Here is a 21796-nt window from a genome sequence, read left to right as displayed (position 1 = left end):
AACCTCTACTCCCTTCTTGGAGTCTCCCTTCTTGAGTCTGCTGCTATTTTGTTCCTTTAGTTTTGCTTCGTTGTTATACTGCACAGACGAATGAAATCATTTGGTACTTCTCTTTCTCTGCCTGGCTTATTTCACTGAACATAATACCATCTAGCTCCATCCATGTTGTTGCAAATGGTAGGATTTGTTTCTTTCTTATGTCTGAATAGTATTTCATTGTGTATATGTACCACCTCTTCTTTATCCAGTCATCTACTGATGGACACTTAGGTTGCTTCCATATCTTGGCTATTGTAAATAGTGCTGTGATAAACATAGGGGTGCATATGTCTTTTTGAATCTGAGAAGTTGTTTTCTTTGGGTAAATTCCTAGGAGTGGTCATTTCCCTTTCTTTTTTATCTTTAAGGAGTATGGACATGCCTCAAAGCCAAAAACTCAAGAAAGCGAACTGAAAATTAGTGCTGTATTTTCAGTCAGTGATGGTTCTCTTGGTAAGAAATAGAAGTGGATAAGTTAATTATGACTAATATTTGTTATATTTTTACTAGGAGAATTTAGGGAAAGCATCTCATGTGAATTTTTTTCTTCCTTTGGATAAAGCAGTGCTTTTCAAATTGGGCAGCTGGCTTGACCAGCATTCTACAAAGTAGAATAGAATAAGATGATGTTAGTGTGATGCATGTAGTAAGGAAACATTATTTAATGAAACTACTGTTTTAGTTACTAAATTTTATAGCTACACATACAAACACATGTATGTATGTCCTATGTTATCATGTAAAATGTAGTTCTTACTATGGTCATGGTATAAAAAGCTTGAAACCCTCTATTTTGGAGTGCTTATTGTCTCATTAATATTGGCTTTCAAGACTGAGGGAATTTGTCCTAAAAAATAGAAAATATATATAGTTTTGTGTTGATACTAAAACTGTTTTTGTTTTTCTTATTTTGTTTTCATAGCCCAACAATTGACACCAGGCTTTCAGTTTTCTCTTCCATCATCTGGCCCAAATGTATTGCTTCCTTCAGTTCCAGCTATAGCTATTCAGGTTTTTTGTTCTGGTTGTAAAAAAATGCTTTGTGAGGGGCAAACTGCATATCATAAGACAGGATCTACTCAGCTCTTTTGCTCCACACGATGCATCACTGGATATTCTTCACCTGTCTGTCTACTACCACCGCCTCCCAAGAAAACCTGCACAAACTGCTTGAAGTATAAAATTCTTAATTATTTCCCTTTTAACTTTATTTTTTTAGTGTATATATAGTTCAGTTCAAACACCTGTTGCTACTTTAAATCTCTAGCACATTGCTTTGGAAGTAGCTTTTTAGCTAATTGAGAAATTTGCAAGTTCTAAAGTTAAATAAGTGACTTTGTGTTAAAGGTATTGCCTAAACCAACTTTCCTATCCTTTTCAGTTTAAATTTTACTGTGTAAAGAAATAACAAACCATTTGTAGGAATTGCAGGACCATATATATCCTATAATTGTAGACAGCAGTCATTCAAAATGGTTATCTTGAAAGTTATTGAAGTATAGAATAAATATGACTCATCTAATAGTACATGAAAGTTAATTCTTTATAAGGTAAAAACTCAAAATGGCCACAAAAATACTGTGTTTATTTCTAAAAAATCCTTGTGAGCTTTTGCTGGGGCCATTTGTTGGGACTATAATGTAAAGATACAGAGTGAGGAAGAAATAGCAACAAAGTCACATAAACTTCTTTCTTTACTTCAAACTTACTTGAGTAAGTTTGAAGAATTTGGCATGTTTTGCCTATTCCTGTGGTAGTGAAATTCTAGGGATGCAGTGCATTGTCAGTAGCCACTAATGTAGGGCAAGAAAAGTTAAGAGCTTGGTTTTGGATCATGGCTCTGTCACTTACAGGCTGGATGACTTTGGGCTAGAAAACTTTTCTTAGCCTTGGTTTCTTTATTGGTAAATAGTATCTACTTTCTCAGATTTTAATGAGGATAATATTAGCACAGGGCCTAGCACATAGCGAATGCTTAGTGGGATCCTATTATTTTTAATAATAACATTAATATTATGTATATTTAACATAATTTGCAGGGCCCTCTTTTGTCTTTGGAGATAGATGACAGTTTCTTAATCTGTTGGGTGTGTTGGCCTTAGGTATCTAAAAGCACATCTTGTTAAAATGGAACTCTCCAATGAAAAGGGAGAAGAACTTTAATAATATTTTACTTAAATCTTCAAATTTAGTTTTTTCTAAATGCCTTTCTAATGCTTTAATTCTTTTATGTCATTGTCATGAAACTGATTTGGAAGAGTAGTTTTCTGTTTTTTAGATACTCAACAGATCAAATACCAAAAGAAAATGAATTAAATTTTAAAGAATCCAAATGCATATTATTCTCTTAAAAATAGTCACTCTTAAAAAAAAAAGGTCACTCTTGTCAGGGAATTTTTAGCACAGTGCTGCTCTTACTCAAAAAAATTTTGATCTTGTTTATTTGGCATTGCCTCCAGTGCCTTTGAAACATTCCTTTAGGCTAAGTTAGATGACCAGTCTGTTTTCAGCATGGTTTGGTTTTTCCAAGTTGCCAAACGTTAGTTGATGTCCTATCAGCTGTCATAGATGTTTAAACTGGTTCACACTGTTTAACATGACACTTAACTATAAAATCAAAAAGTTGTTCTTAGAGTTCTTATAAACAAAAAGAGAAGTTACAAAAAATGTTTGAGCCATGTTGTTGTTGGAACAGGTATGGTTTTTCCAAGAGAGAGTGTAATATTATGCATAAGGTTTAAATGCATTTATATTTATGTCCATAGATTTTCATTAAAAAAGCCATTCTCATTGGTTTACTTATATTTATTTATACATTATGCCACTGGCAGATTCATCTTATTAAATAAAATTCTTTGTTTCTTTGTCCTTAGTAGAAAAACGCTTTTCAGAATTAGTACTTCATCTGTGTGTAAGCATATCCATTTGGTTTCCAAGACTCACTGCCGTATTTTTAAGGTTAGGTGAGTTAGAAAATTAAAGTACTTTGTTATTGTTATTCTTTCATAGCTTACAATGGAAGAGTTCTATGTAATAAAAAGGTACAGTATGGGAGGCAGAATAGTGAAATGATTAACTCGTTGGACTGCAGAATCAGATTGCCCAGATTTATGTTGTGGCTTCACTTCTTACCAGCTGTATGACTTTGACCAGTTATTTAACTTTTCTGATTTGGTCTCCTCATCTGTAGAATGGCAATTATAATAATACCTCATAGAGTTTTTGTGATAATTAAAATTGTGTAATTTGAATAAACAGAACAATACCTGGCACATAGTAATTTCTTGGTATACATTATTGTAGTATACAATTTATTATTCTTTACTTGGTGGTCTATACTACTGTAACTGTTTCCTTCAGTTTTTATACTTAGCAGAAGAATGGCAATACTTAGCCTCTGTTTTTACTTTCAGCGCTTAATGCAACAATGAGCTCTTAGAAAATGACTCTAGGAGTCTCACAGAAAAACTCAATGATTTGTGTCTTCATTCTTGTTTCCATTTGTCCTCTGCTACCAAGACTCAATAGCCCTTTTGTCATCTGCTTCTTTGATCTCTTTAGTTATAGCTAAATTTCTTCAGTTATAGCTAATACCATGCTACTTTTTATGTTAATTTTGGTACTTTGTTCCCCAAATATTGCATTTAAATAAAAAAAACCATTTTCTTATCTCATCCATGTTTTTCCTCTTGGCAGCTGGCTAGAAAATGGACGAGTGTTTTATGGTCTGGAGTTGGGGGATGGTCACTTTTCTATTGACTCAGTGGATGAAACTTGGTTGGAGCTGGAAGCCTCACTGTTTTTGTCATGAGCATCTGGTTGGATATATTTTAAATATAATTCTCCCTGAACACATCCATACATTAGGTATTATAAACCCCATTTTATACATGAGGAAATTGAGAGAATAATTGCTTCACTCACTGTCACTCAGCTGATAAGTAACAGAACTAATCATCCAACTCAGGTTTCCAGACACCTTATGCAGGGGCAGCTGTTTTCTACTTTTCAATAGCTGCCCTTAGTAAGTGTAGTTATTTTAGCTCGCAATGAGGAAGAAATTACAATTAGAACACATTTCATTTTGCCTTTGTTATTTATTTTTAGAGACATTTTAAATCCAAAGGGGGTGATCACAATCCGATTTGAAAATTCTTCTCCCAGCAAAGATTTCTGCAGCCAATCATGCCTTTCTTCCTATGAGTTAAAGAAAAAACCTGTTGTTACCATATATACCAATAGCATTTCAGCTAAGTGCAGTCTGTGTCAGAAGAATGCTGATGTAAGTTACATTTTACCTTTATCGGGGTTCTGCTTAAAGATCAGAGATTTATAACTGGCTCTGCTTATTCCTTATGTGTATGTGTTTTTATTTCCTAGATTCGATTTGAAGTTAAATTTCAAAATGTGTTACATGGTCTTTGTAGTGATGCCTGTTTTTCAAAATTTCACTCTACTAACAACCTCACCATGAACTGTTGTGAGAACTGTGGGAGCTATTGCTGTAGCAGCTCTGGTCCTTGCCAGTCCCAGAAGGTTTTTAGCTCCACAAGTGTCACAGCATATAAGCAGGTATGATACCAGTCCGCTGCATATAGTTAGGCGCATCCCTTCTGAGATGGCTGTACGGGGATGACATGCAAAATAGAAGAGTGAGCTCTTCACAGTTTATCGTGGTGTGTGATTTGCCCTCACTGAAAGTGAGATAGAGTCTGTTACTGTTAGGATTAATTGTGGTAGTGTGAATAATATAGGTGAACTAGATAATTTTTTAAGGTTTCCTTCATGGCCAAGAATTCACAAATGTAATTCATGAATCTGAAATATTTTGTGATAGACTGAGAGTGAAAAAATCTCCTGTTATTGTAGATAAGCTGTGATCAAAGATGATAAAATCAGTGAATCTAAAACATATCTTTTTCCTTTAGAAAATAATTTTTAAATGTGTTTTGGAAGGAATCGTAATTATTTTGGCAACATCACTTAATTACCTTATTAGAATACTTAAGCTAATTTTTATTTATTGTAATGATTTGGTTACTAAATAATATCAATTTGTGTTGATTTAATTATTGCTAATGATTTGGGGGTCTTTAATAAGTGTTTCTAAGAGGATATAAATGGGGGAAGACAGTGTAGCACAGAGAAGGCACACAGTGGATCTGTGGCATCTTACTACACTGATGAACAGTGACTGCAATGGGGTATGATGATGGGACTCGATAATATGGGTGAATGTAGTAACCACATTGTTTTTCATGTGAAACCTTCATAAGACTGTATATCAAGAATACCTTAATTTAAAAAAAGGTATAAGTGACAATTAAAAATTTTTTTCAGTTAGTTAGAAAGTTTCATTTATTTTTAATTACTCTGAGCAGTTGGTAATGGACATTTCATCTTTGAAAAGCAGCCCTTTCCTGGGAATTGCCACTTTTGGTAGCCTGGTTACTATTTTCATAGGAATAGAATCCATGTTGTTTATTTTTTATTTTTTGCCATTTCTCCTTTTTTTAAAATTTTATTAAGGTATCATTGATATACAATCTTATGCTCAGGTTTCACATGAGCAACATTGTGGTTACCTACCTTTCCCCCTATATCAAGTTCCCACCACATACCCCATTACAATCACTGTCCATCAGCATAGTAAGATGCTATAGAGTCACTACTTGTCTTACCTGTGCTCTACTGCCATGCCCCCTATATTATGTGTGCTAATCATAATACCCTTTAATTCCCTTCTCCCTGCCTTCACACCCACCCTCCCCAACCCCTTTCCCTTTGGCAACTGCTAGTCCATTCTTGGGTTCTGTGAGTCTGCTGCTATTTTGTTCCTTCAGTTTTTGCTTTTTTGTTATACTCCACGGATGACTGAAATCATTTGGTACTTGTCTTTCTCTGCCTTGCTTATTTCAGTGAGCATAATACCCTCTAGCTCCATCCGTGTTGTTGCAAATGGTAGGATTTGTTTTCTTCTTATGGCTGAATAATATTCCATTGTGTATATGTACCAAATCTTCTTTATCCATTCATCTACTGATGGACACTTAGGTTGCTTCCATGTTGTGGCTATTGTAAATAGCATCGTGATAAACATAGAGGTGCATATGTCTTTTTGAATCTGTGATCCTGTTTTCTTTGGGTAAATTCCTAGGAGTGGAATTCCTGGGTCAAATGTTACTTCTATTTTTAGTTTTTTGAGGACCCTCCATATTGCTTTCCACAATGGTTGAACTAATTTACATTCCAGAATCCATGTTATTTTTATATACATGATCCAAAAATCAGTTCCATTCCTAAGTTTGTTTCTGGTATTATACTCTGTCAACTGTGTAAATGATGTTTCTCTTTTCAAGGAAGGTTGTATAGTGAGACTTCACAATTTATGTTTTTCTATCATTTACTTCCCCATGTGATTTCTTAATTGGGAGACCTTATATTGTGTCAGTGTCTGTATAATGTCACACTGGTATAGGAGTGTGGAACTTTGGAGTCAGATGAAATAAGTTTAATTTCTAACAACTCTTAATTTAAGTGTTTTTATTTTAACATAATTTTTAAAAGTGTCACACTATCCTGTGAAGAGGATTCTATGGTACAGTGTATACAGATTGCTTAGGATGGGGCCTGGCTCATGGTATATACTAAAAAATGTTGGTATTTTATATACATGGTAGCCATTATTATTTTTTTTTCTTAAAATATGAATAAACTTAGAGGCAATTTTACTATGAAAAAGCTTGAAAAAATAGTTATTTCTGTGGGATCTCCTAATACATATAAATTGTCATTCTCCTCCTGCTAAAGAGTCTTACTAGTTAAATAACTTTAAATATGGTAGAGTGTCTCCTAGACTGATGTCCAAGTCTGTACTGAGTATGGCCCTTTGGTTCATGGAATATCTGGTCTTCTATGGTATTTGTGATGAGAAGAGTATGACTATACCTAATTCATTACTTTTAATGTGTTTTGTCATTGCTAATGTATCTGAGTAGTTACTAATTTTCTTTAGTTTATATTTTATTATTGTCTGAAATAACTCTTTTTTTCCACATCCCAACTTTGGAGAAGTCTGTATTTAGTGTGGCCTCATTGTCATGCTCAAACAAAGGCAGTGGTTGTAGGTAGCCTTTCTTTTTTCTTTTCTTAAACAACATGTACATATGTGTGCATGTACTAGATATCTAAACATTATTTTATTTTCTTAACAGAATTCAGCCCAAATGCCTCCATTTGCCTTGGGGAAATCATTGAGGCCCTCAGCTGAAATGATTGAGACTACGAATGACTCAGGAAAAACAGAGCTTTTCTGCTCTGTTAATTGTTTATCTGCTTACAGAGTTAAGATGGTTAGTTCTTCAGGTAATGTTTAAGTTTGATATATTTATAGAGTTAGTAGCTATTGAAGAATGTAACTGATTTTTTTCATTTTGTTATAAACTATATCAATATGGTTAAATAAAGATCAAGGTAGATCTAATTTCAAAGAACTGATTTTTAAGTGAAAATATTTTTTCATTGACTTTCTTGGTTGAGGTATTCATTTTGTAGTGTCATATGTGGAAAGAAAGAAAAAAACAAGTTGCAAGTTAGTTTTTGTATAAGCAGGACTTAAAGTTAGTTACATTACAGATTATCCTAAAGTTTCTTGATTTTTGTTTTGTTTATTACTTTGTTTTTTGATTCTCCTAATACATTTCCAGATTCTTTTTTCTTCATCTGTGTAACATCTGCATTGGTTTTTATTTATTCTCACCAAGGTGTCCAGGTTTCATGTCATAGTTGTAAAACCTCAGTGATTCCTCAGTATCACCTAGCCGTGTCCAGTGGGACTATTTACAGCTTCTGCAGCCCCCGTTGTGTAGTGGCTTTCCAGGTATGATCAATGGTCTTATTTTACTCCTGAAGTTCTCTTAGACATTGATCTGTGGAAAATGTTAACTCCTGAAGGTCCATACTTATAAAAAATTAAATTTAAGTTAAAAAAGTTCTATTCGCCTATGGCCCCAACGGTCATTTTTGCAAAATGTATAAGCCCAGTGCTTTCTTCCTTATTCAGAGTCCTCACCTAAACTACCCTTCCTTCCCACATCTTCCCTTGGCTCTCTCTCCCTTTCAGAAGGGTGAAAGCTAGGATTATGGTTTGGATAGGTGTGTGGTTATGTGCTCACCTGTCTCTTCCTCTCATCCTGGGCCAGACATAATGACTCTTGGCACGGAACTGTAAGCCTCCCCTTGTCCCAGTTTTTGCCTCACTCTGAAAAGAGTAGAGGTTAGTGATCTTCCAGGGTAGGAAGATGCCTAATGTAGTATTCCTGGCACTGGGAGAAAGACTACTGGTGGCCATTGTGCTCTTAATAGCCATCAGAGGCAGATTTGTGCTGGGAGTGCAGGTGGTGGGGTGTCACTGGGTAAGGGAGAGCCCTGCTCTAATTTACTAGAGTCACATACTAGAGCTCTTTGTCTGGAAAGCCTGAATTTCAGTCCTCAACCTTTTAATGTTGCATTTCTCAGTTCTTCTACTCTTGAAGAATGCCATTTAAACTCTTTTTGTAAACTACTTTATAAAATTTTGAAGAAATGTTGTTGGGGAACTTAGGAAAATGAGAAAATGAAAATTACCAAATTGTTTCTCAGTTGATAAAATCTTTGCCTTCTTTGTGTTCATTCAGAATGTATTTAACAAGCCAAAAGGAATAAACTCTTCAGTGGTGCCCCTGTCTCAGGGCCAGGTGGTTGTAAGCCCACCCTGCGGGTCAGCAGTGTCAGTGGGAGGAGGTAACCCCTGTGCTGCTTTCCCCAGCTGCACCAGGGGCTCTGCTGCGGCCAGTCTCCAGTCTCTTGCTGCCCAATCCCAGAAGGCTAATTTAACCCATACAGTTGTTAAACTCAGGTGTCAGCACTGCAGCCATCTGTTTGCCACAAAACCAGAACTTCTTTTCTACAAGGTAAGGAGAGATCATGAAAGGGGTTAGGTATAAACTTACCCAATAGCATCATTTCTTTCTTTTTTTAACATTACCAAGGTAGCGTTTATTTACATAAATCAGTATTACATTTTAGAATGTACCAATTTTCACTCCTTCATAAAACTTTAAAAAAAGAATTTCTGCAGCTATGCCTGTTCTTAGTGTGTTGTTTCAGTTACCTTTCTTTTTTTTTTTTCAAATTTTCTATTAAGGTATGATTGATATACACTCTTATGAAGGTTTCACATAAAAAAACAATGTGGTTACTACATTTACCCATATTATCAAGTCCCCACCCATACCCCAATGCAGTCACTGTCCATCAGTGCAGCAAGTTGCCAGAGATCCACTGTGTCCCTTCTCTGTGATACACTGTTCTCCCCGTGACCTCCCACACCATGTGTACTAAACATAATACCCCTCAGTTCCCTTCTCCCTCCCTCCCCACACGCCCTCCCACACCCCTCCCCTTTGGTAACCACTTGTTCATTTTTGGAGTCTCTGAGTCTGCTGCCATTTTGTTCCTTCAGTTTTGCTTCATTGTTATACTCCACAAATGAGGGAAATCATTTGGCATTTGTTTTTCTCTGCCTAGCTTATTCCACTGAGCATAATATCCTCCAGCTCCATCCATGTTGTTGGAAATGGTAGGATTTGTTTCTTACAGCTGAATAGTATTCCATTGTGTATATGTACTACATCTTCTTTATTCATTCATCTACAGATGGACACTTAGGTTGCTTCCATTTCTTGGCTATTGTAAATAGTGCTTCGATAAATATAGGGGTACATATGTCTTCTTGAGTCTGGGATCTTGTTTTCTTTGGGTAAATTCCTAGGAGTGGAACTCCTGGGTCAAATGGTATTTCTATTTTTAGTTTTTTGAGGAACCTCCATATTGCTTTCCACAGTGGTTGAACCCAGCTTACATTCCCACCAGCAGTGTAGGAGGGTTCCCCTTTTTCCGCATCCTCACCAGCATTTGTTGTTCTTAGTCTTTTTGATGCTGGCCATCCTTACTGGTGTGAGGTGATATTGTGGTTTTAATTTGCATTTCCCTGATGATTAGTGATATGAAGCATCTTTTCATCTGTCTGTTCGCCATCTGAATTTCTTCTTTGGAGAACTGTCTCTTTATATCCTCTCCCCATTTGTTAATTGGTTATTTGCTTATGGGTGTTGAGGTGTGTAAGTTCTTTATATATTTTGGATGTTAACCCCTTGTCAGATATGTCATTTACAAATATATTCTCCCATACTGTAGGATGCCTTTTTGTTTTGTTGATGATGTCCTTTGCTGTACAAAACCTTTTTAGTTTGATGTAGTCCCATGAATTCATTTTTGCTTTTGTTTCCCTTTCTTGAGGAGATGGGTTCAGGAAGAAGTTGCTCATGCTTATATTCAGGAGATGTTTGCCTATGTTGTCTTCTAAGAGTTTTATGGTTTCATGACTTACATTCAAGTCTTTAATCCATTTCGAGTTTACTTTTGTGTATGGGGTTTAACAATAATCCAGTTTCATTCTCTTGCACGTAGCTGTGCAGTTTTGCCAACACCAGCTGTTGAAGAGGCTGTCATTTCCCCATTGTATGTCCATGGCTCCTTTATCATATATATTAATTGACCATATATGGTTGGGTTTATATCAGGGCTCTCTAGTCTGTTCCATTGGTCTATGGGTCTGTTGTTGTGCCAGTACCAAATTGTCTTGATTACTGTGGCTTTGTAGTAGAGCTTGAAGTTGGGGAGTGTAATTCCCCGTGCTTTATTCTTCCTTCTCAGGATTGCTTTGGCTATTTGAGGTCTTTCGTGGTTCCATATGAATTTTAGAAGAATCATTTCTTTTTTCTTTTTATTATTTTATTATTAAAAATTTTTTTTTTATTGATATAGTCTTATTTTAGTTTCAAGTATACAACACAGTGATTTAACCGTTACCCATATTATTAAATCCCACTAGTACATCTACTATCTGTCAACACAGAAAGATGTTGCAGAATCATTGGCTGTATTCTCCATGCTGTACTACTATCCCTGTGACCAACCTACATTATAGTTGAGAATTTATGTGGCCCTTTATCCCCCTTACTCTCCCCTCCCACTCACCCCAAACCCCCTATGGTAATCACCCCTTCCCTTCTCAGTGTCTATGAGTCTACTGTTGTTTTGTTCCTTCAGTTTTGCTTTGTTTTTATATTCCACAAATAAGTGAAATCATACGGTATTTGTCTTTCTCCACCTGACTTATTTCACTGAGCGTAATACCTCTTGATCCATCCATTTGGTTGCAAATTGCAGGATTTGTTTTCTTCTTATGGCTGAATAATGTTCCATTGTATATATGTACCACATCTTCTTTATCCAGTCATCTACTGATGGACACTTAGGCTGCTTCCATATCTTGGCTATTGTAGGTAATGCAGCAATAAACATAGGGGTGCATATATCTTTTGGATCAGGGATTTTGTTTTCTTCAGGTAAATTACTAGAAGTGGAATTGCTAGGTCAAATGGTATTTTTATTTTTAGTTTTTTGAGGAACCTCCATATTGCTTTCCACAGTGGCTGCAGTAATTTACATTCCCACCAACAGTGTAGGAGGGTTTCCCTTTCTCCACAACCTCGCCAACATTTGTTGTCTGTCTTTTGGATGTTGGCCATCCTATATGATGTGAGGTGATATCTCATTGTGGTTTTAATTTGCATTTTTCTGATGATTAGGGATGTGGAGCATCTTTTCATGTGCCTGTTGGCCATCTGAATTTCTTCTTTGGAGTATTCTTGGTTCAGGGCCCTTCTGCTTCATTACATTAAATATATCATGCCACTCGCTTCTGGCCTGTAAGGTTTCTGTTGAGAAATCTAATGATAGCCTGATGGGTTTTCCTTTGTATGTGATCTTTTTCCTCTCTCTAGCTGATTTTAAAAGGCTGTCTTTATCCTTGATCTTTGCCATTTTGATTATTATATGTCTTGATGTTGTCTTTCTTGGGTCCCTTGTGTTGGGAGATCTGTGCATCTCCATGGCTTGAGAGACTATCTCCTTCCCCAGATTGGGGAAGTTTTCGCAGTTACCTCCTCAATGACACTTTCTATCCCTTTTTCTCTCTTCTTCTTCTGGCACCCCTATAATGTGAATATTGTTCCGTTTGGATTGGTTATATAGCTCTCTCAATATTATTTCATTCTTAGAGATTCTTTTTCTCTCTGTCCCTCAGGTTCTTTGTATTCCTCTTCTCTAATTCCTATTCCATTTACCATCTCTTCTGCTACATGTAATCTGCTTTTTAATCCCTCCATTGTATGTTTCATTTCATATATGAAATTTCTTAGTGATTTAATCTCTGTCTTAAATTTGTTCCTGAGTTCTTGAATATTTTTCTGTACCTCCATAGCATGTTTATGATTTTCAGTTTGAACTCTTTCAGGAAGATTGGTGAGTTGTTTCCTTTGGCCCTTTTTCTGGGGTTTGTGAGGTTTTGGTCTGAACCATGTTCTTTTGACAGTTCATATTTCTGTGTGGTGCCCTCTAGTGCCCAGAAGCTCCAGTCTCTGGAGGTGCTCAGCCCCTAGAGTGAGATTCAGGGTCATAGGGGAACAGAGCTGGTGCCTGCGGGGAGGAAAGACTTGTTTCGTGATTCCTGTTTGACTTGACTGTCTCCAATATCTAAGCCAGTGCGCCGAGCCCACAGTTGTAAGCCTCTGTGCTTTGCATCTCTAGCTGTTGTAGGTGGGGCCTCCTTCTGACTGGCCTGGCGCCCGCACAGAGACTGTCAGTTTGTAAGTTGGTGCTGTCAGGCCAGGAGGAAGGCTCAGCAGGCTGCATTTCATAGTGGGGGGGGGTCTTAGAGCTGAGTAGACAGCCAGTGGGATGGAGTACCTGAAGCTCCTCCAAGTTCCCAATCTGCTGGGCAGAGCGTGCCCAGACACCTTGTCCCTCTATCCCTTCTCCCGCACAGCAATCTGTGCAAATCCAGCCCCTTCAGCAGCCCTCTCACTGCTAGGAAGCCTCTCAGACCGCTTGCCTTTCCCTTGTCCCAGAGCGGCCAGGTGTGGATCCCATCCTTCACAAATGGCTGGAATATGTCTCTCAGGCACCCTGGCTGTTCCAGCTCCCCAACCTCCAGAGTACCACACAATGTAGGTTTCTGTTTGCAAAGCAGACTTCCACGGTTGGGTTTTCAGCAGTACCAGGCTTCCACCCATCCCTGCTCCATTTCTCTTCCTCCCACCAGTGAACTGGGGTGGGGGAAGGGCTTGGGTCCCACTGGATCAACGCTTTGGTATGTTATCCTGTTTTGTGAGGTCTTCTCTGTTCGTGAGGTCTGTATGCAATCTCGTTCAGCCTTCTTTCCTGTTGCTGTTTTAGGGTTAGTTGTATTAACTATATTTTCACACTATCTGTGGTTTTGGGACGAATTCTCTGTCTCACCTCTCATGCCGCCATCTTGAATCTTCCTCTGTCTCTGGCTGCTTTTATTATTCTGTCTTTATCCTTGATCTTTGCCATTTTAATTATTATATGTCTTGGTCTTGTCTTTGGGTCCCTTGTGTTAGGGGATCTGTGCACCTCCAATGCCTGAGAGACCTCCCCAGATAGGGGAAGTTTTCAGCAATTACTTCCTGAAAGATACGTTCTATGCCTTTTTCTCTCTCCTCTTTTTCTATTACCCCCATAATATGAATATTGTTTTGTTTGGATTGGTCACACAGTTCTCTCAGTATTCTTTCATTTCTAGAGATCCTTTGTTCTCTCTATGTCTCAGCTTCTTTGTATCCCTATTCTCTAATTTCTATTTAATTTGTTGTCTCCTCCATCATATCTAATCTGCATTTAATACCTTCCATTGTGTTCCTCAACAATTGAATCTCTGTCCTAAATTTGTTCCTGAGTTCTTGAATACTTTTCTGTACCTCCATGAGCATGTTAATGATTTTTATTTTGAAATCCCTTTCAGGAAGATTCATGAGGTCGATTTCATTTGAATCTTTCTAAGGTGTATTCATAATTTTGCTTTGAACCAGTTTCCTTTGATGTTTAATTATTTGTCTGTGGTGCCCTCTAGTGCCCAGAAGCTCTACTCTCTGGAACTGCTCAGGCCCTGGAGCAATGTCGGGGGTTGCAGGGGAGCAGTGTTGGTATTTGGGGGTAGGAAAGAGCTGTTTCCTGCTTCCCAGCTGCTATCTATGCCTGTCTCCACTGCCAGAACCACTGGGTGGAACACACAGGTATAAGCCTCTCTGCTTTGTGTTTGTAGGTGCTATAGGCGGCGCTTACCTCTGGCAGGCCTGATGCCAGGGCAGGGTTTGCTGTTTTGCTAGCCACGTGTGGGCTGGCCTGGAGGAAAGCGCAGCAGGCTGCGTACCATGGTGGGGCACCTTGGACCTGTGTCGCCAGCCAGGGGGATGGAATGCCTGAGGATCATGAAAGTTCCAATCTGTTGGGCAAGTGTACTCTGACAATTTTGTCTGCCTGTCCTTTCTCCTGCGCAGTAAGCTCTGTTGCAATCCTTGCCCCTTTATCAGCCCTCTTGCTTTTAGGAAGTCTCTCAGACTGCCTGCCCAGATCAGCTGGATATGGATCCCTGTTTTCCACAAGCAGCTGGAATCTCAGTCTCTTGAGGTATTCCGCCTGTCTTAGCTTTCCATCCCCACTGATCACCAGAGCACCATGCAATATTGGTTCCTGCTCCCAGAGCAAATCTCCAGGGCTAGGTGTTCAGCAGTCCCAGGCCACTCCCTCCCCGCTGTTTCTCTTCCTCCTGCCAGTGAGCTGGGGTGGGGGAGGTGCTTTGGGTCCTGCTGGGTCACGGCTTTGATATGTTACCCTGTTCTGTGGGGTCTGTTCTTTCCTCCAGTTTGGTGCAGCCATCTTTCCTGTTTCTCTTTCGGGAGTAGTTGTATGAATTTTATTTCCTATTATATGTGGTTTTAGGTGGAGGTCTCTGTCTCACCTCTCATGCTGCCATCTTTAATCCAATCAGGAGCCTTAGTTTCTCTATGCATTCTGCCACTTTGTGTCTTTGGATTGGTGCATTCAGTCTATTTACATTTAAGGTAATTATTGATAGGTATGTACTCATTGCCATTTTATTAATTGTTTTCTTGTCATTTTTATAGCTCCTCTCTGTTTCTTTCTTCCTCTCTTATACTCTTCTCTTGTTATTTGATGGTTTTCTTTAATGCTGTGGTTGGAATTCTCTTTTAATTTTTTGTGTTATCATTTAATAGGCTTTAGTTTTGTGGTTCTGAAAGGTTCAAGGATAGCTTCCTTACTGTATAATAGTCTCTATTAAGTTGATGATATCCCTACTTCAAACACAGTCTATGAGTTCTTTTTTGATTCTTCCTCCTCCATACTGTATGTATTAGATGTCATAATCAAAACTAGTTAGCCTTAGGAACATTTCCACCTATAGCAGTCCTTTTAACATACCCTGTAATGCTGGTTTTGTTGTTATAAATTCTTTGAGCCTTCCTTTTTCTGGAAGTTGTTTAACCCCTGCTTCAAATGTAAATGATAATCTTGCTAGGTAGATGATTCTTGGTTTAAGGTCCTTCTGTTTCAATTAAATATTTTTATGCCATTCCCTTCTTGCTTGTAAAGTTGCTGCTGAGAAGTCTGCTGATACCCTGATGGGGTTTCCTTATAAGTAATCTTTTTTCCTCTCTCTGGCTACTTTCAATATTCTTTCATTATCCTTAATCTCTGCCATTTTCATTATTATATGTCTTGGTGTTGTCTTGCTGGGCTTCCTTTTGTTAGTGGCTCCCTGAGCTTCCATGACTTGAGTGTCTGGAATTATTTCCTCAAAGAGACTTTCTATTCCTTTGTCTCTCTTTTCTCTCCTTCTGGTACCCCTATTATGTGAATATTGTTTTGCTTGGATTGGTCACACAGCTGTCTTATCCTTTCATTCCTAAAGATTCTTTTTTCTCTCTTTTCCTCAGCTTTGTTGTACACCTGTTCTCTAATTTGCATCTCATTGTCTCCTCTACTGCAGCAGTCTGTTATTCATTCCCTCCATTTTGTGTTTCACTTTAGTTAATGTTCTTCAGTTCTTTTATCTCTTTGTTGAAGTCCTTCCTGAGATATTGAGTATATTTCTGCAGATCAGTGAGTATATATATATATAACTTTTACTTGGAAATCTTTATCAAGAAGATTGATGATCTCCATTTCATTTAGCCCTCTTCTGGTGTCTTATCCTATAGTTTTATTTGTAACATACTCCTCTGCCTCCTCATTTTGTCAGGGTTTCTGTGTTTCTTCTTTGTACTAGATAGATTTTCTATACTTCCTGATTTAGAGAGTAATGGCTTTATGCAGAAGGCATCCTGTGGTTCCCAGAAGCTCAGAACTCATATCCTCTCCAGTGCCTTTGCTGTGGAGCCCATTGCTATTGGTGGGCAATATGTAGGGTCATCTTTCTGTCTGTCTGCTGGCAGTGATTTATCTCTGTCTACTAAGGCTAGTGGTTTGCCTCAACTAGTCCTATGTGATCAGAACAGTGGTTTCTGCTGGAATTTTTCTGGGCAGGTCCTCCCTCTGCCTGCCCTGCAGCGATGGCAGGACTGCTGGGTTAATGGGGTGGGTGGGGTACTTGCAGGGTGAGTTGCACAATGGCAGGGTGCATGGGCTCTTGGTGGTGGCATGTCACCTGGTTGTGGAGCCCTTGGGTGCTTGGCAGTGGCAGACATTAGTGTGGTGGGAGGACGTGGGCCTGCGTAGGCAGCGAGTCCCATGGTGGAAGGGCCTGCAGTCTCACAGTGGCAGCAGGATGTGTGTGGTGGTGGGGGGCGTGTGTGGGTGAGCTGGGAAAGGCAGTCGGGCAATGGGAGGCTGCCCTGGTGAGGAGGCTGCTGGCACACAGCTACTGCAGCAGCACATCCCATGGGCTTCCTCTAGCAGCAGTGAGGTGCACAGCACCCAGCTTGGCAACTGGTGGGGAGGAAGGAGCATTTGGAACTGGCTCCTGCAGGCATCTGCCCATTGGGCTGAAACAGGACTGTGAAAGCTGGGAGAGTCTCCCCGTGGCCACCAGGCAGCAAAGCCAGTGGCTGCTGGGCTGAGTGGGCTGGGCTGTGTGGACTGGTGTGTTGGAGGCGCCTGGGGCCTGAGCTGCCAGTGAGGGGGATGGAGCACCTGGGGCTCCTGAGAGTGCTCGACCTGCTGGGCTAAGGGAGGGCTGGGGAGGTATCGCCCACTTGCTCTTTCTCCTGCAGAAACAGTCCCATCCAGTCCTCGGCCCTCTGGCACCCTTCCCATTACTGGCCAGTCTTTCAAACTGCTGCCTCTGTGTTCGGTCTTGGTGGGACTAGCAGAGCATGCTTGTCTTCCACAGGGGCTGGAGTTTCAGCCTCCCAGAGTGTTCCTCCTGTCCCTGGTGTCCAACTCCTGCTAATCACCAGAACCCAATGCAATGTGGACTCTTGTTCCCAGAGCAAATCTCTGGGGCCAGATGTGCAGATTTCCTGGGCACCTATCCCATCTCTGTTCCTTTAATCTTCCTCCCTCCTGTGGGCTGGGATGGGGAAGGGCTGGGATCCCTCTTGGTGGTGGCTCTGCCACTTTACCCTTTTTTTTATGATCTTCTCTTCTCCAGGTCTAGGTGGTTTGTTCTGCAGTCCTCAGGTTGTTTTCAGGGTTAGTTGTATTTGCTGTAGTTGCTTCCTTGGTATGTGTGTGGGAGGAGGTTTCTGTCCTGCCTTCCTCCTCCTCCATCATAAGGCTCCACCCCACATAGAATTTTTGTCTTTCATCTTTGACAGTCAGTTTGCTTTGAAATGAAAAGGAAGAGGGTTTCTTAAAGAGAAAGTAACTTTTTAATAAGATGTTAATAATTGCTCTTTCTCCGTAGGGTAAAATGTTTCTGTTTTGTGGCAAGACTTGCTCTGATGAATACAAAAAGAAAAATAAAGTTATGGCAATGTGTCACTACTGTAAGCTGCAGAAAATTATCAAGGAGACTGTCCGATTCTCGGGGGTTGACAAGCCATTCTGTAGTGAAGGTAAAGAAAAAAGTTCACTTTTATCTACAGAGCATGAGCTTGGTATGAAGTAATTCTTGATGAGTTGGGCTGTTAAGTTACAATTAATTTTCAAATAATTTCTGTTTATTAGGTATAATTTGAGTCCTTCTAAATTGGGATGTTACTTAACTTTAAAGTCTGTCCTTCTAAATGTTACGATAATCTCAATAAAGAAACACTTTTAAAATATAATTAGATCAATGGTATTAATATAAAGTATAGAAAAATCTCTTCATAAGTTTAGTTATATCCAGAGATCTTTTTTCTTTTTGTATCCCTTTGTAAAGAGGTGACTTAAACAATTACTGCTTCTTGGTTTTAGAAACTTTACTATATTTGATGTGTCTGAATATAGATGGCGTAATATTGAAAGTATATTTAGATAGTGATAGGACTTTGTTTCATGAATATAGAGACTATTTTTTAACCTAGAGCCAGGTAATTGTGTCAAGTATTTAGAAATTAGCCTAAGGTATCTCAGACTGTATAAGCTCTCTCTACCTCCTTCAGGTTAATGTAAATTTGGTGTTTCTTTCTTCCTTTCTGGTGGTCAGTTTGCAAATTCCTTTCTGCCCGTGACTTTGGAGAACGATGGGGAAACTATTGTAAGATGTGCAGTTATTGTTCACAGACATCCCCTAACTTGGTGGAAAATCGATTCGAGGGCAAGTTAGAAGAGTTTTGTTGTGATGACTGCATGTCCAAATTTATAGTTCTGTTTAATCAGGTAAATGTAACATACTTTGGCTTTCTAAAGTTAGTACAAATTAGTTTCTATTTAAACTATGTTCAGATTATGTGAAGAAAAATTTGATGTTTAGAACTGGGTAAAATAAATTATGAGCTCCTAAGGCAAACTTGAATTGAATAGAAACATGAAATCTTTGGGATAAAAAGTATAGGATTTCTGCAGACTTTGTTGTTGTTTGAGGATATGTTCTTTTTATTTTTTGTTTTCTTGAAGGCACATTGACCTTATTTATAACTTTTAGTTCTTTCAAATTAGAACATAGTTCTGTTGTGTTAAGTGGCTCTCATTCAAAAGGTTCCTGGGTGAAATTTGAAGTCAGACCTTGTTCTCTCTCACTTCATAGGTCAAATGACTATGACTGATTACAACCACTTCCTTTTAAAAAAAAATCACGTTTTTGAAAGACTAACAATGAAAGCTACGCTTAATTGAATTAATTTATAGGTGATCACATTCAAATTAATTAATTCATAATTAATGCTTCATTTAACCTTCACCACAATCCCAAGAGGTAGGTATTTTATTGCCAGTTTATAAATAAGGGAAAGAGTAAGGTCCAGGGAGGCTAAGTAATGTTCCCTTGAAGAAGCTAGAGGTGAAAACCAGCCAGCAGCTGTAACACTGCAGTGAAACCACAGCACTTGCTCACTTGTCTACCTTCCCACAAAACAGAATTTTTGCAGGAGGTGGCATGTCTCTTTCATAATCGTATGACGAGGCCCTATCTCGGAGCTTAAGACAAAGGATAGTTAGGTACTGGTTGATGAAGCAAAGTCTTTATGACTCCAAAACCCATATTCTTTCTGCTGCATTATGCTGCCTCCTAACTTTATAAAAACTGAACTATCTTTAGATTTCTCCATTGGTAATTTTGAAAACAGGAGATAAAAGTTCTTTTGATGGAAGTCATCTATATAAAACACATTATAATATACAGTGTATATATTTTAACCACAATATTTTAAGGTAGGAACCTTGCATTTTGTGATTTTGACTGACATATATCCTGTTTTTATAGTGCCTCTTGTTTTATTATTAGTTATCTTTATGTTATTTTATAGTGTTAAGCCTATCCTGTCTTATATTTCTTTTTCAGATGGCCAAATGTGATGGTTGTAAACGACAGGGTAAGTTAAGTGAGTCCATAAAATGGCAAGGAAACATCAAACGTTTCTGTAACCTGCTTTGTGTCTTGGAGTTTTGTGATCAGGAAGTTATGAATGACCCTCTTTCACAAAATAAAGGTAAAGTTAAACTTGGCTAGTGTGGGATCTTTATGTCATTGTTTGGATATACCATTAGCACCCACAACTATAAATAATATAATAAAAACAAAATTCACTGGTTTGAAGTAGGCTGAATTTCCTTAAATTTTCCTGTAACAATCCTTAAAGATTGCCTTTGAGGGAAAATTAACCCTGATGCCTTTTGCTATCATAATCAAACATACCAAGGCATCAATAAATGTATAAGGACTAATTTTATAGTAAAATTAGATTTGATTGCTTTTGATTGAATTCATCTCTACATAAATAACTTACACTAAGGGATATATGTGATCCAATAAACTAGAAATGAAAATAGAAAATCAAGGCAAACAAAGGGAGAGGATATAAGTATGTTAGTATGGTTGCTGTGTCTGGCATAAGGTTTGATCCAGAACTTGCTTGTAGCCAAGGAAAAAAGAACACATTAATTATATAAAAACAAAATAAAGTAGACCAGTTCTTCATGGTTAGTAAAGTTTCTCTTGGCTAAGAATAAAATAATTTTGCAAGTAGTACAGCTAATACGGTCAAAATATCCAGACAAGTAGATAGATATGGACATGTTCCTAAAGTAGCTCCCCTAAGTAGCATTTCTCCAAGTTAGATTTAAAACATTTGATGTTCTGTTCTCTGATCTAAGCCTGGAGTGCTGCTGAATTGACAGAATCTGTATGCTCTGCCCTTAAAGCCTGGCCCTCGTTTGCCTTTGCAATCTTATTAATCATTACCTTAGTCCCATATATCTTGTGCTAATCTTTTGTGTTATCCATTCTCTCTAAGACTAGTCAGATTGGTGGTGGAATTTTCATTCTATAATGTGGTTAACAAAACCAGTGTTCTTATGTGGATGGACAGTTACTTCACCAACTTATTTATAAAAATTGTTAAATTTTCACTTGAAGCAAGTTTAGGTGTAGTAGTTTTAATATTCAATGATAGAAAAGCCCAGTTAATCCTGAAACTAGTTCCTATATTTTTACCTGTTGAATAACATTTGAAGTTATAATTTTAGAGAATCAGGCTCTCTTTAGAGAGAACCAAGTGAACGCTAATCTGACCCAGAATCACAGAGTTATACAGAGTTAGATGTTTGCAGTGCACCTTGAAAACTTACTTGCTAAACAGGGGTTTTTTGTGTGACACTTTTGTTTTTACTAGGTCTTACCTTCTTGTTTATTTTAATTAGGAAATATTTCTAAGGCGCTCACTGCTTCAGTGAAATTTCCCTCTTCAAGGACAAACACAACTCCAGTTATAACCAATGTGGTTTCATTGGCAAAAATACCTCCTGCCCAGCCCAGGGCGAGCACTGATGGTGTCTTAAAAGGTAAGACTTGGTGTAAAGGCTTTTGGTTAAACTGAAGAGGTAAGTATTGTCTAGTCTAAGTAACTCTTCTTGTAATATTTACATTTACACATACATGTTGAAATATGCCTCTGTATCTCTAAGGGAAGTGGGTAACAAGCAAATGGCCTGGGTAAGGCAGGAAGTGGTATGTATAGTCTATTTCTTAAAAAACCCAAACAATTGTAATAGAGCTACTGTTACCATTGGAAATTCTAATGCCATAGGATGGGGCTGAGTCCCAGGGTTCTTCCTTTAACAAGGCAGCCCAGGTAATACTGATGACAAGTGTCCTTGGACCTTATTTTTGAGAAATTCTGGAATAGACTTGAGCCTACATTAGTGAGAGGAAAGCAACTTCTTGGTTTTAATGTTTACTTCTTTATGT

General features: G+C 38.3%; 1 protein-coding gene across 7 annotated transcripts in view; it reads left to right on the top strand.

The window, feature by feature from the left end:
- ZMYM6 (zinc finger MYM-type containing 6) overlaps nt 1–21796 on the top strand; it is an 88187-nt gene that overhangs the window by 7684 nt on the left and 58707 nt on the right. For 5 of the 7 annotated variants that reach the window (XM_036990676.2, XM_073233618.1, XM_036990674.2 and 2 more), the window contains 11 exons: nt 408–492; nt 962–1214; nt 4147–4321; nt 4420–4611; nt 7254–7404; nt 7803–7918; nt 8715–8990; nt 17873–18023; nt 18599–18771; nt 19892–20039; nt 21250–21390. In XM_036990676.2, coding sequence (XP_036846571.2) covers nt 408–492; nt 962–1214; nt 4147–4321; nt 4420–4611; nt 7254–7404; nt 7803–7918; nt 8715–8990; nt 17873–18023; nt 18599–18771; nt 19892–20039; nt 21250–21390 — 1861 coding nt within the window. The remainder of the gene's footprint in view (nt 1–407; nt 493–961; nt 1215–4146; nt 4322–4419; nt 4612–7253; nt 7405–7802; nt 7919–8714; nt 8991–17872; nt 18024–18598; nt 18772–19891; nt 20040–21249; nt 21391–21796) is intronic. The other 2 variants (XM_036990680.2, XM_036990682.2) reach the window with 2 other exon arrangements.

Source organism: Manis javanica, chromosome 4 (assembly GCF_040802235.1).
Source record: "Manis javanica isolate MJ-LG chromosome 4, MJ_LKY, whole genome shotgun sequence".
NCBI lineage: Eukaryota > Metazoa > Chordata > Mammalia > Pholidota > Manidae > Manis > Manis javanica.
This window is presented reverse-complemented; position numbering and strand designations above follow the sequence as displayed.